Source organism: Lepidochelys kempii, chromosome 2 (genome assembly GCF_965140265.1).
Source record: "Lepidochelys kempii isolate rLepKem1 chromosome 2, rLepKem1.hap2, whole genome shotgun sequence".
Taxonomy (NCBI): domain Eukaryota; kingdom Metazoa; phylum Chordata; order Testudines; family Cheloniidae; genus Lepidochelys; species Lepidochelys kempii.
The window spans coordinates 47884434-47905184 of record NC_133257.1 but is presented as its reverse complement, the minus strand read 5'-3'; the positions used below and the strand labels follow the sequence as shown (position 1 = coordinate 47905184).

Here is a 20751-nt window from a genome sequence, read left to right as displayed (position 1 = left end):
ATGGAACACTACGGAAGGGGCACTAGGAAATATACTTTCACAAATGCAGGTAACACAGTGTTCACTATTTTCTATACAACGGCCTTTTCAGCCTAGAAATTGCTATTATAATTATTATTATGTGCTATTAATATTAATGTTCATATTACTGATGTTAATAGGAGTTTCATATTTTACTGTATACACAAATACGTACATATCTTTACATCTAAATATATATTGAATATTTGTGACAATAACTGGGCTGACACAACACTCCCAAGAATGCAAGAAGAAACCATTCAAAGACTTTGAAGGACAACTGAAAGCTGTGCAATATCTCTAACTGGGAAAAAGGGGCAAGCAACAGAGCTCAGAGGAGGCCAGCAATTTCCAAGGACACCATATAATCTGATCGAAACCACAGAGTACGTGTCACAAACAGAAAACAGTCCCAAGAAGAATTCCACATCAAATACAGCTCTGAAAAAAGCTGCAGTTGTACCCTTTGCATTGACCTAGTTAGCTATCTGAGGGCCCACAATAGGTATGCTCTTCAAATTACATAATAACAATGACCAGATTTGATGGTTTGATAGACAACAATAATTAAATATACAATCCAAAATATATTAATAAAGAATGCTAAGAGCAGTTCTCTCTCTCTCTCACACACACACACACACTGTATCTGTAAAACAAAAAGGGTTAGTCATCTAAATGGCATGGGTTCATCCAGCCATACAGGACAGTGAGGAATCCAGTGCGGGATGATTTGGAACACTGTATGGTTGTTGACCAGAAAAAAATACAGATTCGACAGCTATTTGATCAAGTTTGGGGTAGTACTGAGCCAGCTGAAAAGCTGTGGATTTCTTTAAAAACTTTTGAAAATCTAGCTCATCATAGTTAGCAAAATAAATTAGTGGCTTCTTTGCAAAACCAACCAGATACCTAGAAACAATGTAAAAAGTTGTTTTTTTTAATATTTTTATCTGTCAACCAGAGCACGGGATGATACCTTTATGAATGCAAATAAATAAATAAATAAATAAATACTTCTGCTTTGTTTATGTCTTTGTTCTTATACTAGCAGCAGTGATGATCTCATCAAAGATGACAGCAGAACGGCATATCTAAAGTTTGCATGTTCCTAATTCTGTTGTTTGGCTGGCTTTGCAAAAGACATTGTACCACCATCCAGCTACATTGGCTATTTCATGAAGAATCTGGAGGATTTTAGGTTAAAGATGAAAACACTTAAAGTTTGTTCAACCATTGGAACCAACGTACTTGATATTACAAATGATATGTAATTATACATAGAGCTGGTAGCATTTCAAAACACCAATGGAACACAAGCATTCTAAAGAGCTCGGCCCACATCACTTTCAAAACAGCAGCACCACCACCACACCATCGCACACTTTACTGAGAACGCTTGAGAGCTGCTAGAATACTTGGAGCAGTGAGGGTGGGTGAAAGAGCCAGGTTGGGCCAGGTTTCACCCTCTCCAACCACACCATTGCACTCAGCACATAGCCAGAGAATCCCATTCCCCTCACGGGCTACCACATGGAGAAAGAGTTCACCCAGACCTCACTGGGGAAGAAAGCCTCCTTGTTTATATGCATCCAATATTTTACACAAGTCCCATGACCAGTTGACTACACAGGCTAGACACCAAGGGGGAACAGAATTAAGGTTGCGTGGCAACCATAAGACTGGCATTTCCTAATTTTTCAATGCTTGACACTGCTTGGCTTTTGTTTTAACATAGAAATTACATGCAAAAAACTGAGTTTTATTTTACTTAATACATGTTGTTCAAAAAGGTGTTTGCTCCAGTCACACTAAACATGTTCGCAAACAATGGGTGCAATCCAGCTCCCGTAAAGTTAATGGAAGTTTTGCCATTGACTTCAACGGGGCCAGGATTTCACCCTTTTCCAGAAAGATTATGCGTCCATATCATTGGTACCATGTATTTTTGATTACCCCATCCATGAGGTACCAATTTCCCAACTGGATGAAGCTTCAAAAACATTTAAACCACACACATACCACTAGCATTTGGGTGAATATATATAAAGTTTCTCTGCTACGTGGAAATAGGATTTATAATAACACTCAATATTTGAAGAACAAACATATAAATATTGCTCTAAGTTACCATGTGTGACACCAAATCCTTCCAAAGGGAGAGAGACTGGAGAGGAAGATAAATAATTCAGAGGAATACATTAACTGAGTCTCTTTTCAACCCTGTTGAACAATACCTGCACTGTCAATTGCCTAACACATTGAAATGCCCCCTTCGCCCCAATAAAGAGCAAATGCAAAAAATGAAAATGTTTAGAATATAGAGCTTTAGTTGTAATTTCATGTTACACAAATATTTTCAGAACAATTAATACCGCTGTTGGATAAAGCTTACATTACAAGCAATTCCAATTGTTTCCCAAAATGTTTACCTAAATTAGTTGAAAGGCCATGATTTTGTGCAACAAGAAATTTTAATTAAGCCTTGTGCTTGAAGTGTTTTTGCAATTATTCCCTTTGGTTCCATTAGACTGTAGCCCCAATTACAATGTATTGTTAATATTACAAGATAACACTTGCTGGTGGTACAAAATTGAAGATATGTCTCAGTGTAATTTTAGATTATTCCTTGCTGTGAGATTTTGTAATTATTTTGTCAATGATGCACTTTTTTGTTTTCCTGCCAACAAAATATTTTTAATCAGTTCACTCAGTTAAAAGTGTTGAAAAAAACCTTTCCCTTAGGTCCCTAAAAGAAGGCAAGTTCCAAAGGATGTAGCATCTTCTGTCTGCTAAATTTGATCTGTATTCAACTAGAAAGGTTGTTTGTTCATTAATTTCACCAGTTTTGTGGAAGTTATTTTGTGAAGAATAAATTATGCTAGCTAATTACTGTATTCCAGTAGAGAGCTGTACAAGAATGAAGAAAAAGTAAGGGACTGATTCTGCAACTTCTAGTCCTGTGATTAGGCCCATCGGTTGCTTAAAATGTAAGCATTACCTAAATCTGAATGACTCATACGAGTGGTGGTTGCAGGATCAAGCCCATAATGTAAATCAGTTAGTCTGTATTTTAATCTTTTTTCTAACTCTTCCATAGCACTCTGTTGTATTATATCTGCTTTATTGTCTCTCGTATTCGGAATTGTGTAAAATTTGCAGTTTGAGCCTGCTCCAAAGCCCTCTGAAGTCAACGGGATTACCTCCATTGATTTAAGTAGGCTTTGGATCTGACCCTTTGAGAAATGGAGAAAAAAAATAGACATGACAATGACTAGCAATGTGAATAATTCTAGCTACATGTACCTTTATAACATGTACCGTTTCCCCCTCCCCCAGCTTGAGTCTGGAATTTGCATCCCGTCAATTACTTTATTCTGGAGTTATAGTTATGGCTTCTGGATTTTACATCTTTATTATTTCTGATTTTCAATGCTTATTTTTTCAGGTGCATAATTCAATTTTTAATCAGTATAATAAAAAGAAAATCCTTGGAATACATTAAAAAATGGGCCCTTCTGTATTCCTGTGCTCCCAAGGATAAAATGAGTTTGGGAAAGAGGACCCACCAGCCCTTCCACAAAAATAATAATAAAAAAATGAATTCTATGAAAATGATAAATTTCTGGTATTTTGGGTTACATTTTATAAAGATCTATTCTCAGATATTTGCTTCAGTGGGGTTTATTAGCTTCAAACTAAATAAGGAACAAGGCCTTGCTAATGTGCATATTTAACACCAATACATATTTTTAACTCACAAGACTTTTATGGACAGTAGCCCCAATCCTACAAACATTTACACATATGAGTTTCTTTAAGCACTTCAGTAATTCCATTAAGTTCAGCGGAACGACTTAAGTGTGAACGTTTTTACAGGGTCTGTCCTATGCCTCGTTCAGGGCCGGCTCCAGGATTTTTGCCGCCCCAAGCAACGTAATTTTTGGCCACCCCTGCTTTTTTTCAGCTCTGCCCCAACTCCACCCCTTACCAACCCCTTCCCAAAATCCCCGGCCCCGCCTCCTCCCCCGGGCGTGCCGCTTTCCTCCCCCTATTGCTTCCTGCAGCTCCCGCTCCCGCAACCCTCCACCCTAGCTGACCTCTGCTCTGCCTGCTCCCCTGAACATGCCGCCGCTCCGCTTCTCCCCCCTCCCTCTCAGGCGAGGGAGAAGCAGCGCATTCAGGGGAGCAGGAGGACCAGAGGTGAGCGAGGGAGGGAGAAGTGCAGGAAGTAACGGGGGGGGTAGAGGAACCGCTCCCCGCCCCAGCTCACCTCCGCTGCACCACCACCACCTCCCCCGAGCGTGCCGCCACTCGGCTTCTCCTCCCTCCCTCCCAGGCTTGCCGCGTGGAAGGGAGGGAGGGAGGGGGGAGAAGCGGAGTGACTACGGCGTGCTCAAGGGAACAGGCAGAGGCGAGCTGGGGTGGAGGAGGAACACTTCTAGGGGCAGCATGGCTGGCGCCGAATGCGACCCCTAGAAATGTGCCACCCCAAGCACCTGCTTGTTTTGCTGGTGCCTAGAGCCGGCCCTGGCCTTATTAATCTACTCCACCAAGGCATAAATTGGGGGCCCTTTCAGTTTCTCAGTGAATCTTCCTATGATCTTCTCACTGTTGCTACTGCTGCTGGAAGTGGTTTCACTGCCTTTGTAGGTAGTACTCTCCCTTGTGAAACAGAATTAAACCAATGTTTCATTGCGGTGTTAGGAGACACAGGTTCACAGTTCATGTTAAGTTTACATTTATAAATATCTTTTAAAGGGTTAATAACTGATAAATAGATGTTTTAATACATGGTTAATCAATTTTATAGATTGTTAATGAGTCCAACAGGTTAATAAGCTGCTTATAAACAGCTATAACAGATACACTCTTAACTGTGACATTCTTATAACATCTATTAAGCATTTATGAGTCCTTTTAAAATGTTTTATAAATAGAACCTTAATCTAAAGTGTGACCCTGGTATGGTATTGCTTGAGTTGCCATCTCTGGTATAGACATAAAACTGAACTCCTGGCCACTTGTGTGACCATCCTATGACACTTTAAAAAATAAAGAGTAGGGGTTTAACCTTATTGTTCTGGCCAAAACATAACTCAGGTAATTACAGTCTGCTTACCTAAATCCCCCTGAAGTTTGATATGGGATACTCCCACATTTCCTGGCCTATAGCTTTGTTGCTGGGCAGAGTGATCACTCAATCCCTTACCTGTCTCACATGTGTGTGGAAAGGCTTGAGTAATACTGGTAGCGGGGTGAGATCTTCAAATAAAAAAAAAACTATATAAGTGATAAGTATTATTAATATTAACTGCTGTCCATCATTATTCCAATGCAGTTCCACCCTATTCTTCTATTTCCTGGATCCCTTACCATTTATTCTGATGCCAATATTTCTGGCACATCCCTTGTCTCTTAATTTCCAGTGGTCGCCTACTTTAGATGAACTAAAGGCTAAGGTCCCTGCTGAGTTTTGTTTTGCACTTCACTTCCTCAATGCTATTGAAGCTAGGGTTACTTGAATTACAGCTGTCCTCTTCATTACTGAGCTAACCCACCAGAGTGTTCTTTCTAATATAATAAAAGGAAAAGTAGTGTACAGGAGTCTGCTGTCTACAGCTTTAACTAATCCTGACCTCTTGCTCTCACTGTTTCACGGCTGAAATATTCAATGTTTTTTCCCTTCTGGACCCCAAAGTGCGCTCTGCTGAACCTTCCCAGGCTGCCATTGGCAGTCCAGACATTCACAATGCCATGTGACACAAAAGAGTTACACAGGCAACCCTGGAGACCTTTGTAAAAATCTCCACTCTCACATACAGTCAGGTTCACTCTCTTATTGCTGTTGTTTCTTTGTCTCTTCTGTTTAATATTAGTTTCCCCACCCATATACTCTTTTCTTTCCTGTTACTACCCAAAAATACCAAAGGCTATATATAATGCATGGCGGATTTCTTTCAGAATTCCTCACTTGTTAGCCACAGATTGGAAGACAGATTTTCTTTTTATTTATCTGTGTTTAATAGGGTACTCTATGTAATAGAGTTTATTAATAATAAACTCTAAATAAATAAATAAATATAAATAAATAAATAATAGGGTACTCTATGTAATAGAGTAATATGTGTTTAATAGGGTACTCTGAAATGGAATTTTAATTATATCCATATAGTTTCATGTGAATACAACTGTGGTCTAGACTAATGTCAAGGGGTAATGACAGCTACCACTTAATTACCAGAAAACCAATCACAATATTGTTTGTACTTTATAAATGCTTTTTTTCAATGTTTCTCTGGATGTGAAGAGTCAGAAAACATATTTCTACAAGTTGTGAAGGAGGCATTATAAGATCATAAAACACAGCCCATTTAGTCCAGCCTAAAATCCATCTTCTACCATCCACCACATCAAAATTTCAGAAGATATGTTTCTTAGGAGTAGATGATATTTCTCTCCCTCCCTAATTAAATGGATTTACACCTATCTTGCACTTGAATGGACACAAGCAACAAATGGAATAGCAGAATTTTTAACCACTTACTACAGATTCTCTCAAGGAACCTGGTACTATTATAGTAGGTAGGAGTATGTAAGGATAATTTTACTGTTTCTTTAAAGCTGTTTTATTAAGTGAGGCAGAAAGGGCTGGAGAATTGTCTAGCCAGAAGTTCTGAAGTGAAGCAGAGAGAGGCAGAATAGCATTACAAATAATAGTGTGGTCCTTATTCTGATCAAGTTCCTTTTCCAGAACTTTCTGCAGCTTCTTCTGCCATTCTTTAACATTGTCACATAGTGATGGGGAGAGGACTCTGTCCCCTATATGCTTTGCAGGACAAAGTCCAAAAATATAAGTGTAACCCTAGTGTGCCCTTTCCTGGTAACCACAACCACCTATTTCCAGATTGAGCTGCTACAAAAGCCAGGGATTTTGTGAAAACTCATGAAACTGAGAAGAGGCCAGTGAGCACACTACTGATGATGAGGCTGAGGATGATGGCAGCAGAGCTGGTAGGCACTCTTGTTGGTAAGGAATAACCATGGTGTTGAATTAATCAAAAGCTGTGAAATTCCCCTGATCAATAGTTAGAAAAAATGACTGGGATGGCTCCATCTGGAATCCCTGGGAAGCAATGAAATGGTACAGCTCTTTCAAGACCAGGACAGATCTGTCCTCTTAAACGTTTTTTAACTATGAAATAGTTTGTCTGAAGTGATTGATCATCATTGATCCCACAGATCGGAAATACTGGACTACCTTTAAACTCTGGCTCTCTGCTTCAGAAGACTAAAAAAGCAGAATGAATGATATAAAACAGGGGAAGTAAAGGACATTTATAAAATAACCACCTGCAATAATGGATCTTGCCAAATGATTTGAGAAAATGAAGTTCCTTTCAATGAAGCAGATAGCCCCAGATGTGCTGACTGTCAGAGGATTCTTTCTGCTGAGACTGAGGAGCAGATGAGACTGTGAAATGCAGATACAGAGTGCTACACACAGTGACAGAGAGATTCTGCATTAAAGGCAGAGGGACAATGGTGTGACAAGTGGCACAGCTTCCCCATGAGAGAAGTACCAGTTTGTTTTCTTTTGTTTTTCAGCCATTTGCTACATCCCTGTGGGAGGCATAACTAAATAGGGAGGGAAAATTAGCTGAAATAAAACACTGAAAATAAGAGTGAAAGCTAAACACTCATCCTATTCAGCATAATTGTGGGGTCTAAGAGGAGCTTCTGGATAAAAACTGTTGGTGCTCAAAATTCTGCTATCCCATTTGTTGTTTGTAGCTCTTCAAGAATGATTAAGCAACTCCCACAAGTTAGAAATCGACTTTGTCCATATGAAGAAACTACTTAATGCAAATGTCATCTATAGACTCATAGACTTTAAGGTCAGAAGAGACCATTGTGATCACGTAGTCTGATCTCCTGCACATTTCAAGCCAACTATAAATGTTATTCCTATGCTTCCTTTAACTAAAACATGTTTTTCCTTTTTTCTCGATAGCAAACTTCTCCCCCATGCATCAGAACTGGCAGGGGTGTTCTAAGGGCAAGGGGATTCCCTAGTGTTTTGAGGAGATTTCCTTGTGGAACTATACATTTATGTGGCTCTAATTGTAGTGTATTTGAAGAATGGTAATTTGCTCTCCCCAGAAATCTAAACATTGTTACTAAAAAGGTTCATCCACAAAATTAAGTACATTTGCTGATCTGTGGGAAGTCTTAAACAAGTGAGCTGCTGTGCTCTTGTGTTTATAGTTCGAGTCAGAGCAGGGGCAGCTCTTCCTCTTATTTGAAATCATCTTTTAAAAACTTTACAAATCTATCAAATACTGTTAGTTGGCAGAATGGTTATATTGTAAAAGTAATGATAAAACTCAATAAAAAGGGGTGAGAAAAAAATCTTTATATTGTACTTTTCTCTTAAAAATAGTTTTATTAACTTTCACTCTGGAAATATCCAATTAGAAACTGATGTTTTTAAGATGGTCTTAAAAATTGCAAACAAAGATCATGAATTTGAACAAAAATTATTACCAGCAGGACAGTGGGGTGGGAGGAGGTATTGTTTCATGATTTCTGTGTGTATATAAAGTCTGCTGCAGTTTCCACGGTAAACATCTGATGAAGTGAGCTGTAGCTCACGAAAGCTCATGCTCAAATAAATTGGTTAGTTTCTAAGGTGCCACAAGTACTCCTTTTCTTTTTGCGAATACAGACTAACACGGCTGTTCCTCTGAAACAAAAACTCTGATGCCCTTGAATACATCCTAGTAGCTGAACTAAAAAAAAAAAAGTTTCCTTGAAATTAATATTGCTTGTAGTTTCCTATGAAACTGTGAATACACTGTGAATCTCAGACTGTTTCCTTTTACATCTCAGTTCTACTTTTAACTTTCTAACAATCAAGCCAAATTTTCAGAAGTGTTCAAGTTCTGCAACTGTGTATCCAATTTGTATAAGCAATTCTGAGAGTACACAAAAAAATGCGTATTTTAGTTTGCCAGTGATCAACTGGATAATTATTAACTGGCAATTTGCAAGCACAATTATGCATATTACACCTGTCATTGTGCAGGTAAAAATTGCATATACATTGTGGAAAGTCAGGCCTCAAATATGAACCTATGTACTCTGCTGGTTATTAGAATTGTTGGAATGAGCTTTAATCATGTTTTGTCACTGAGGCGCAGTAACGTGAATAGAAATCTGCTTATTACTGAAACATAAAACCATCTTTGCGTTGATGATGATGATGAGTTGAGTTCATAATGTATGGTAAATACAAGATTTTAAGTTAGTATATGAAACTGAATTGAAATGATTTTCTCTTAACTGCTACAACTTTTATTTTCACATATAAAGGAAAAAAGTAGTTAGGGATTACGTTGAATCTATTTGTCTGGAAGTACAGGCTTAGCTAGACAGGCAATTCTGTATTAGTGGTAGATCAAGTCAGTATTTATTGACACATGTCCTCAATAAATGAGAGTACGTTCTGTTGTTCTTGAGATGGATGATATGAGATGAAGTAGGTATTTTAATATCCTGTTTAATGTATTTCAGAAAATTAGATTCTTCCTTAACCTTTTCGTTTTATTCACAAAGATTGATGGTATAGCACTTCCAAAAGAAAGGCACACAATGTTTGAAGAGAAGCCAAATATTCAAATGATAGGTTATTTCCTTTTTTCAGAAGGACTGACAAAATCCTCAGTCTTTTATGGAAAAATAATTCATTTCTTGCCCTTTGCTTGTGAAGAGAACCCAATAATCTGAATGAACTAACATAAAATAATCAGCATATAAGTAAATTATTTTTAAAGAAGTCTTAAAGCAATTCAAGGGCTGTTGAATACTGATAAAAGGTTCTTTGGAGAAGGTATATAAGGGGAAAATGTGTTGAGTATTCTATCAATCTCTGCAAAGACAGGGCACAGAAGAAAAGCAGACAAAAGCTATGGTAAAATATTGGATTTGTGGACCAGAAGGTCAATCTGATAGGACAAATTAATCCTGTTGCTAATGTTTTCCCCTAGGGCTTGGCAGAAAAACTTCATGGAGGAAAACGCCTGTTCTCACTAGGTATAATTTTGAAATCAAGAAGAGTCATAACATATATTTACAAAACAAAAATCTCACCTAGTCCATTGTTCAGCCAAATTTAGGACATCTCTGTGGATTCCAAGATAATATACTACATTAACACTACCTATCGCTTATTGCTGGCAATTTGCACAACAATAACTGTCAGCAAATTAATTTACTTAAAAGACTGAATAATGATTCTGTTATTTCTGTAGCCTGCAGTGCAATTTGGAAATTATACAAGGTGCTCTGCTAGATCATTCTTCTAACAAATGGCTTTGCTTAGATTTGTCGTCTTTGAACCTTTAGTGAAGCCGCTCCATGAAAAGGCTAGTCCAGTTGGTGAGAGATGCACCATATATACGCAGCTCCAGACAAAATCATGAATTGAAATAAACAACAAAACATCTGCAAGGAAGTTCTTATAGCAAAGACCTTTACTCAAACATGTATCAAAGGAACCACTACACTATGACAGGTTTCAGAGTAGCAGCCATGTTAGTCTGTATTCGCAAAAAGAAAAGGAGTACTAGTGGCACCTTAGAGATTAACCAATTTATTTGATCATAAGCTTTCGTGAGCTACATGAAGTGAGCTGTAGCTCACGAAAGCTTATGCTCAAATAAATTGGTTAATCTCTAAGGTGCCACTAGTACTCCTTTTCTTTTTACACTATGACAAACATCCCTTATAAATGACTGATCTAATTATAAAGTTAAATTACAAGGTCCTTGTAAAGAAGTGTGTGCTGAAGACACAATAACTGCAATGTGACTGGAAGTGGCTAAGTTCCCAACAAAATCATTCCTATCAGCTTCTATTCATGCCTTGAATTATGCAGTATTTTTAATCTGTGCATAAGATGCTGCATTTACTTACCCTTAAATTTCGAGGCATTATAGCTTCTGCTGACATGAATGTATTCCAAAAATAGAACATTACAGCAATGCTCTGCTAGACATTTAAGCCATTTGTATGTTTATTCTTTAGTTTCTTTTCTTGAACTTTCTAACTGTGAGAAGGCTGGGAAAGTGGAGTCATGATGAATGAAAGCTTGTTTCCTGAAAAAATTAGAAATGCAGACACTTGATGTAACACTAAAAAATTCACAGTGTCCTACCTTGAAAACAAACATTTCCCTGCGAAGAATAGCTAGAGTGTTGAAGTTCCCATCACAGATGTTTGGTTTGGCTCCAGGATAGGAAGGTTTGTCAGCAGTGGGCGGCCGAGGTGGTTTAGGCTGCCTGTCATTCTTCCGAGGGTCTGCTGGAGGGACAGAACGATGCGGGGGCACTGTTGGCAGAGGTCTTGTTGGTGGTGGGATCTTGTCAGGTGGACCTTAAAAATGTCAGCAGCAGGACATTGTTTAGATCACTGTAAATTGGACTGCAGACAGCCCTACAAAAATATACCCCAAAGAATACTCCTGCATTGGCAGAGGAATGGCTTAGCTGGTGTAATATGCTCTTTTCCAAATTCTGATCTGTGAAGATAGAGTATAACAACGTGTGCTTTGGATCCATAAAGTCAACGTACTTATGAAGAAAAAAATGACTGCTGGAATTCTGATACCTTCCTCCTTTATTCCCCAACAAGCTTTCAGATCACAAAATCCACCACAATTTAAGATTACACATGGTAAACAGTTTGTGCTTGAACAACAGTGTATACAACTGTTTTGGTGAGAACAAAACTTTCATTGGTTATGTAAAATGTGGGAAATTTGTCCTGACAAATGCATTTAATAATTCTACCATCAACCCATGTTTTTGAACATTCTAATACCTACATCCATCCATCCATCCATCCACACACACAGCACATGTCGTGGTTATGTGATTAATGATACAGGCATGTGATAAATTGCATTTATTATGCACCTTTGACAAATTAACCTGCTGTCTTCTCACTAATCTATCTTTTCTTGAACTAATTCTAATATTCAATGCTTCTGAGCTGCTTCTGTAGCTTCCTTTTTGTTTTATAAACCAACCAGACTCAAAAATATTTCCTTCTTAACCGCAGAGGTGGAATTTCTCTCCCGACCCCTCCAACTATACTGACCTAAGTTTCCAGCCAGGTAAAACTGAGTTCTGAACTAGTGATAGGCTTGAACCATCAGGGATACAAAGAGAAGGTCACAGGAAAGGATATTTTCCCAGCTCCTGTTGGGGCACAAAGCACCTTTCTAGCCATGGAAGGTCTTGAGATTGGGCTTTAAATGTTGGGCATTTATGTATATAGAATGCATATTTAGATTTTTTTAAAGAAATGTTTGAAATTAATTGTTAATATTTTTCCCTATGAATCCTGTAAAGTTAGACTCATGGCAACCCTGACATTTGATTTTACGGGCAAATGGATTGAAAAGGTTGTCCAAACTTAAAAATAGTGCAAAATAATAACAATAAAAACCCTCTGTGTAACATTTCTAAAATATCTGTGCTATAAACTATTTGACTTACACTGAATAAATCATGATGTGGTGCAATACAAAGCTTTTAATGGCACTCATTTAGGATGATCTGATTAGTCCATTCTTAGTTTTACTATTTGTAAGTAATACGGTCATTCTAGGTTCATGCTGTTAAAAACCCTTATGTGTAATGGGCAGCCTAAGAAACTTCATTCCAGGTCTAGAGATATTATTGGGTCTAGTGATATTTTCCATTTTAAATATATGACATCTCTGTAGGACCAGTAATATCTCTGGAAGTAGGACACACTTTTTAAGACTGCCCATTCTGTGTAGCTATCTATCTAGATCAGTTTAACTGCAGTGTCTATTTGTACATGACAAAACAGTCTGCTTTAATTCATCTGCATGACAGTAGGTTAAGGAGCATCTTTGCAACCTGAGACAAAATTAAATCTAACATAAATGAAATCTGAATGTCCAGTACTTGATCAAAGAAAGTAAATTAACTAGGATAAATGTTTACTGATTGAATATTTAAGGCAACCCAAACTACCATCAGTGAAATTTAATAAGACATTTCCTTCATAATTTTAAGGAGCATGACATTCATAATTTACAGTTAATTAGGCTGTGATGAATAGTGTAGCTCAACATATTTACTTTCATAGGGGTAACATTTTTTTCAGACATTCAGTCCAAATCACCTTTTGATTTTAGTACAGGCAGCAAAGAAATTAATTTGCAATGGATAATATTTGAATGATTCTAAATCCAAACCAAAGTTTCCACATGCAATTTGGTAGTGCTGTCAGGCATCACTTCCCAGGAGCAATAAAGTCAGCATACAGCTGTTAGAGCTTATTATTTAGTATATGGGCAAAATGTCCTTGTCTAGACTACCAACTTATGAGTTCATGAAAAACAACCTCTTTTTTTCGGTTAACCATATACAATAAATTTTAACAAGCCAATCACTTTGTTCCCTTTCTGGAACATCCAGAGTATAACATCACTTAATATAATATTTAGCATAGATGTATTTGGTTTCTAATCAGAGGTGCACCATTATTCTTTACGAACTCATCCGGCTTTCCTAACAGCAAAAGATCAGCAAGAAATGTGACCTTGTTAAAAGTCAGTTTAACCCAGAGAGAACACTTACCACTTAGACATTTAAATTGGAAAAGTAATGAATGCAAAACAAATTAGTGAACTTAAATGACATCGTTTGCACATGCAAATGATATCTACCAGTCACTTAGCATTAACATACAGATAGAACAGATTTTTCACTATAAGAATGTAAATGTAAATGCTCCATTAATTTAGCAAAGCAGATTCTTTAATGGTTAACTGTGTATGTCAAGCTTTTTAAAACTTATGTACTACAAAAGTTGCCTGTGGAAATGTCAGAGAGAGTCCTGTGTTACCTTAAACCTGCAATGAGTAAACTGCTTTTTTTTCTTTCCAATTATGTTTCTTTCTTTGACTGAATACAATAAAATGAGAAATTATTTACAGTGGATGTTTCTTTCATTTTAGGCCACAATAGCCAAATCTGATATATATTTTAAAGAGCAGGATTTTCCCTCTCCTCCCCACCCCAGCTATGCCATGTTGTGCAAAACCTTGGGTTGTTAATAACAAGCTTTTGAAATAAATTTGCTATATTTATTGCAATAAGAATGGGGGGTGGTGGGACCACAAAACTGCTTTACCAAGGGAACTGCACATTTTTATAACTGATATATTGAGAACCAACCAATCCTCCAGTTATATAAGCTGGTGCCACAGAGCACTTTGGAAATGAGCAGGTTATGGTTAAGGCCTGCGTTTCTTAATATTTTAATAGTTTGGGATCCCTTTATAGATATTCTTCACTAGCAGTTTAAATATTTAAGATTATCATTCCAGTGGAGTGCAGATTGAAAGGCAAACTGTGAATAGTGTGGGACTAAATAAGAGAGCTTCATCAAAATCCATGGCTTTCTCACAACAAGAAATCAAGGCCTCTGGACTACAGCTGACAGAGTGTGTCGTATATATATATAATTTGTCCTCAAATATGTTCTTAAGCAAACTATTTAATATGTGTAACAAAAAATGACATACCATATATCTTCTGAATGCCCTGTAAATCATCACTAGGTAGTTTGAAGTTGTCTGTTTCCATATACTGGTAAAATGGAGCCATGATTGCAGTAGGGTCATTGGAATGCTCCAAGCCTAGAGCATGCCCCAGTTCATGCACTGCAACTAAAAATAGATCATTTCCTATGGAAACAAAAAGAGGAAATGCTTTAGAATAATATGAACAATAAAGTAATACAAATACAGAATCCTGGACACTGAATGACATTTTAGTGGGTTCAGATTTTACAACAAAAATCAAGAGCCAACATATGAAAATGAAACATAAGGGAAACTGTAGAACCGTAGTGGACTTTTTTCTTTTAAACAAGTGAAGAATTATTATCACTGTGTGATGAAAGAGATGTGGTGATCATTTTATGGATTCAAATGACTGTATTAATCTTTGTTCAAATAGCCTTGTAAAGAGTACACAGTGCAAAAACATATTACTGTACACAAGTCTTGATAGTCATGGCTAGCTTGCATGCTATTTCAAATTCTAATTGAATCTTATAATGAGACTGAATAAAAGCATTTGCATCGGGAAGTAGGCTTGAGCTCAAAAGGAGAATATTGCTGCCATAAGTGGTAAACTTCATAAACTGTACACTACCTACTTAGGATAAGTCCTGCAGAGAATTTTAGTCTCCCAACTGCTTACAGTTGGACCCCTGCTGATGACCTGAACATGGGTGTCCATTTCTGAATCATCCTAAGTTAAATCATTAGGAAGATAAAGAAAGAGGTGGGTGTCCCATTATCTCTCTCAAACCAGGATGCTACCTCTATGTATATATTTTACAGTGGGGTATTAATAGATTCCTCACTGTGTGATCTGTTTACAGAAGTAAGTGGTTATATAATAATTAGAGCTTTTTATTTTAGGTAGGTCTCAATAATACAATTATATGCAGTATTTTCACTTAGTAAAAAGAAAAGATTAAAATCAGTTAATTGATTTGTTGCATATCACCCCTTGATTAACTCAGACAGTGTTATTTACTAGAAAACAAACAGGGCAAGCTCACGTTTTGTTTGTGCATTTTTGAAAATCCACAAAAGAAATTAGAGATGTGTGAACTGATTTCACTTCTTAAAGTTTTTCCCTCTGCATAGCAACGTTCCATTTTTATTGCAAAGAGCTGGGAATAATTAGAAATGCCGATCTCTGCCAGTATTGCAGCCTTGCTGAAAACTACAAATATGGGCCCTAATTCTGCAATTCCACCACAAAGTACATTGCAGTATCAGGACTATACATTGCTTATTGTTTAATCATCTCCCCCCCCCCCCCTCCAATCCCCCATCCACTCAAAAAATTACTCTGTGTTTCTTCATGAGCTTTCTTTTTAAAATAGAGACTTAAGCCCTAATTCTGCAAACTTCATGCAAATAGACCCATTGAAATCAATGAGACTACTTGTGTAAAGTAGTAGTGTAAAGTGTCCCTAGTATCTGGCTTCTTGTAGCAACACCACCACCAAGAGAGCCAGAGTAAATGTGAGATGTAAGAGCCATATTGTCCCTAGACAAGCTAGTCCCAGGTAGGGGAAAGGAAATACTCAGAGTCAGCACTTGTCACAGAGTGTAAGATCTTTGGAGCAGGTCCCTGATTCTCCATATATTTGTATAATGCCTAGATCTTCCAGATGCTACTGCAATGTAAATGATAAATAACAGAGAGACAAGGTGAGAGAGGTAATATATTTTATTGGACCAACTTTTGTTGGTGAAAGGGACAAGCTTTTGAGCAACTCAGTGTAGCTCAGAAATTTGTCTCTCTCACCAACTGAAGTTGGTTCAATAAAAAATATTACCTCACCTGCCTTCTCTCACTAATATCCTGGGACCACCCTGGCTACAACTACACTGCAAAAAATAATAATAGTACAAGTTCCTTTTAGTTTGTCTTTGCCACCTGCCCAAAACATTGCTGGGGGGTTAGTCCCCAAACTTAGTGGCTTTCCATCTAAAGAGACCTGTGATTCCACACTGCCTCCTAAATTTCCAGGTTTCAAGAGTCTGTCATACCAGCTGCTATTCTTGGAATCCTCTTTAACAGGAAAGGGTTTCACATCATGGAGGGGGAAAGAATGTTATTGCTGAACCTGTTAGCATTATCTTTCTGACTAGTCTGAAGGCAATGAGGGGTACACTGCAGCAAAGAGCAACCACACAATGGAATTGGTGAAAGGTCTTCTTCAGGGACAGGGATGGGGGAGTAAGAGTGATACCAAGGAAAATGTTCTTCTCTGTCCCCGTCCCCCCACCTTTCTTTTCTCTTCTGCCAAAGGAAAAGGAAATCAGAAAGATACTGAATCTCTACAAAGAAATCCAATCAAGATGCAATACTGGTTTTCAAAACAACATCGCAAAAACAGAAAAACAGACAGACAAACAAAAAACCCCAACCACACACATGCACACAAATTAGAATGAATAAGAAATATTTCTAAGTATCAAGTTGATAGCACTTTCAGTTTTTCAAATATTGTCTACTGCTGCCACGTAAAAAATAAACCTTATCCTGAGTACCCATGACAATATGAACACTTAACGCTAAATACCTTCATGATATATGGAGCTATTATAGAATCACAAAATCATAGAAATATACGTCTGAAAGGGCTCTCAAGAAGTCATCTAGTCCAGCCCCCTGAGCTGTGGAAGGACCAAGTAAACCCAGACCATCCCCGACGGGTTTATTCAAGTTGTTTTTATAAACTTTCAAAGATGGGGCTCCCACAACCTCCTCGGGAAACCTATTCCAGAGCTTAACTACCATTGTAGTAAGAAAGCTTTTCTTAAATCTCCTTTGCTGCAGATTGAGTCGATAGGACAAGAAGCAATGGACTCAATCTGCAGCAAAGGAGATTTAAGAAAAGCTTTCTTACTACAATGGTAGTTAAGCTCTGGAATAGGTTTCCCGAGGAGGTTGTGGGAGCCCCATCTTTGAAAGTTTATAAAAACAACTTGAATAAACCCGTCGGGGATGGTCTAGGTTTACTTGGTCCTTCCACAGCTCAGGGGGCTGGACTAGATGACTTCTTGAGAGCCCTTTCAGATGTATATTTCTATGATTTTGTGATTCTATAATAGCTCCATATATCATGAAGGTATTTACTCTGGCTCTCTTGCTCTGGGGAACAACTGATCACCATCCTCTTTATAAAAACACTTAATCTTCAGGGTTTTTTTTTCCTGAGACTAAACATGCCAGTTTTTTTAACCTTTCCTCAAAGGTCAGGTTTTCTAAAACCGTTGATCATTTTTGTTGCTTTCCGTTGGACTCCCTTCACTTTGTCCACATCTTTCCCAAAGTGTGGCACTCAGATTTGGACACAGTACTTGAGCTGAGGCCTCATAAGTGCCAAGTAGTGTGGGACAATTACCTCCTGAATCTTGTTAATCTACCGAGTTACAATAATAATAACTATAATAATATAGTAATATATAGTATAATAATATAGTAATAATATAATAATAACTAGCCAGTTATTTCCCCCTTCTAGTTGTACAGGTGATTTTTCCTTCCTACATGAAGTACTTTGCACTTCTCTTTACTGATTCTGTTGAATTCAAACCAATTCTCCAATTTGTCAAGGCCAGGCTAATCCTGTCCTTCAAAGTGCTTACAAACCCTCCCAGCTTGGTGTTATCTGCATAGTTCCCACTCCATTATCCAAGTCATTAATGAAAATATTGAATAGTTCTGGACTCAGGATGATCCCTGCAAGACCTCACTGGATATGCCCTCCCAGTTTGACAGCAAACCATTGATAATTACACTTTGAGTATGGTCTTTCAACCAGTTCTGCACTCACCTTATAGTAATTTCATCTAGACCCCATTCACCTAGTTAGCTTATGAGAATGTCATGTAGGACTGTGTCAAAAGCCTTATTAAAATCAAGATATATCACAGCTATAGCTTCCCCGGTACCCAGCAGGTTAGGCAAAGAAGGGAATTAGGTTGGTTTGGCATGATTTGTTCTTGACAAGTCCATGCAGGCTGTTGCTTATAACTAAGGATACGATTTAGTCATGCAGGTCACGGCAGTCACAGATACTGTGACTTTAACAGACTTCTGGGATTTCTTTGGCTTCAGCTGCCAGTGACTGAAGCCAGGACTGGAGCCGGGGCTGTGCACTGTCATCCTTCCCCCACCCCCACAGCTGCCACCAGGGCTGTAGATGGGACTGTGTGCCCCTGTCCCGTGGCTGCAGTTGTGGCTGGAGCCTGAGCTGTGCACCCTTTCCACACAGCTTCAGCTGTGGCTGGACCTGGGGCTGTACCCCGCTCCCCCCATGGCTGGAACTGGGGCTGTGCCCCCCACAAAGGCATTGGGGTTCGAGCTGTCAGTCCCCACCCATGGGGCTCCAGATGACATTCCCCACCCCCACCCACCCTCGCCACCAATTATTTTTAGTAAAATCACAGACAGGTCATGAGCTCCCGTGAATTTTTGTTTATTGCCGTGCCCTCTTCATGACTTTTACAAAAAATAACAGTGACAAAATCTTAACCTTACTTATAAACCTATTAGCTTCTTGGTGCTGACAAGCTGATTGTTTAATAATTTGTTCCATTATCTTTTCAGGTATTGAAATTAGGCTGACTTGTCTATAATTTCCCATGTCCTCCCTGTTCCCCTTTTTGAATATCGATACTATGTTTACCCTTCTCCAGTCCTCAGGGACCTCACCCATCCTCAGAAGTTCGCAAAGATAACTGCTAGTGTTTTTGAGATTGTGTCCGCTAGTTCCTTAAGTACTCTAGGATGAATTTTATCAAGCTCTGCTGACTTGAATACATCAAACTTATCTAAACAGTATTTAACCTGCTTCCCTCCCCCCCCGCCTATTTTGGCTTGCATTCCTTCACCCTGGTTGTTAATAATAATTGTGTTCAGTATGTGGTCACCATTAAACTTTTTAGTTACGACTGAAGCAAAATAGGCATTAAATAACTCAGCTTTCTTGCTGTCATCAGTTATTAGCTCTCCTTCCTTGCTAACGAGAGGACCAATACTTTTCCTTTGTCTTTCTCTTACTCCTAATGTATTTAAGGAACTACTTCTTGCCCGTTACATCCCTATACCTTTTATGTAACTCATTTTGTGCCTTAGCTTTTCTGATTTTTTTCCTACGTGATTATGTCATTCTTTTGTACTCCTCCTTAGCAATTTGTCCAAGTTTCCACTTTTTGTAGGATTCCTTTTGATTTTCTGATCATTAAAGAGCTCCCAATGGATACATATTGGCCTTTTACTATTATTTCGGTCTTTCCTTCACATCAGGATAGTTTATATTTGTGTCTTTAATATTGTCTCCTGGAGAAACTGCCAGCTCTCCTGAATTAAATTTCCCTTAGATTTTCTTTCCATGGGATCTTACCTACCAGTGCTCTGAGTTTGTGAAAGTCTGCTTTTTGGAAATACATTGTCCTTATTCTACTGCCCTCCCTCCGTCCTTTCCTTAGAATCATGAAATTTGTCATTTCATGATTGCTTTCACCAATGTGCCTTCCTCCTTCATATTTGCTAGCAATTCCTCCCTTTTAGTCAGAATAAAGTCTTAAATGGATGTCCCCTTTAGTTACTTCCTCCACTTTCTGGAACAAAAAGTTGTCCCCAATGCATTTCAAGAAATTATCAGAAATGTTGCATTTTGCCATAAAACTTTATCAACAGATTTCCTAAAGTAGTTTAAAACTGAATTTTAGCCAGGTCAAGATTCATTGTTTTTACCCTAGTGCAAACAGGACTTAAGTGGAGATCATAGGACTTTCATTAGTGCCTTCGTTATCGGCCTCTTTTTCCTCTATATAATCATTTTTTTCTAATCTGTATCAACAGTTTTTACTTTCATATTCATCCTTTTGCGAGCAGACAGTCACTTCCAGAGTCACATAGTCACTGTGACTAGCTGACTAGCTGATGAGAGTGCAAAAGGATAACAGAAGCTCTGCTCTTTCCTCTTCTCCAGGCCAAGTATCACTTTCCAAATGTTTCTAGCCTCAGCCAATCTCAGAAGAGTGTCCCAAATCACTTAACTCCTGACATGCATCAATTGGAAGCA

The 20751-nt window shown here is 38.1% G+C and overlaps 1 protein-coding gene across 6 annotated transcripts in view; it reads right to left on the bottom strand.

Moving 5' to 3' along the window:
* The window catches only part of MMP16 (matrix metallopeptidase 16), a 250977-nt gene that overhangs the window by 62657 nt on the left and 167569 nt on the right, over nucleotides 1–20751 (bottom strand). For all 6 annotated transcript variants that reach the window (XM_073330638.1, XM_073330639.1, XM_073330641.1 and 3 more), the window contains 2 exons: nucleotides 14651–14812; nucleotides 11240–11457 (listed from right to left, as the gene is read on the bottom strand). In XM_073330638.1, coding sequence (XP_073186739.1) covers nucleotides 11240–11457; nucleotides 14651–14812 — 380 coding nt within the window. The remainder of the gene's footprint in view (nucleotides 1–11239; nucleotides 11458–14650; nucleotides 14813–20751) is intronic.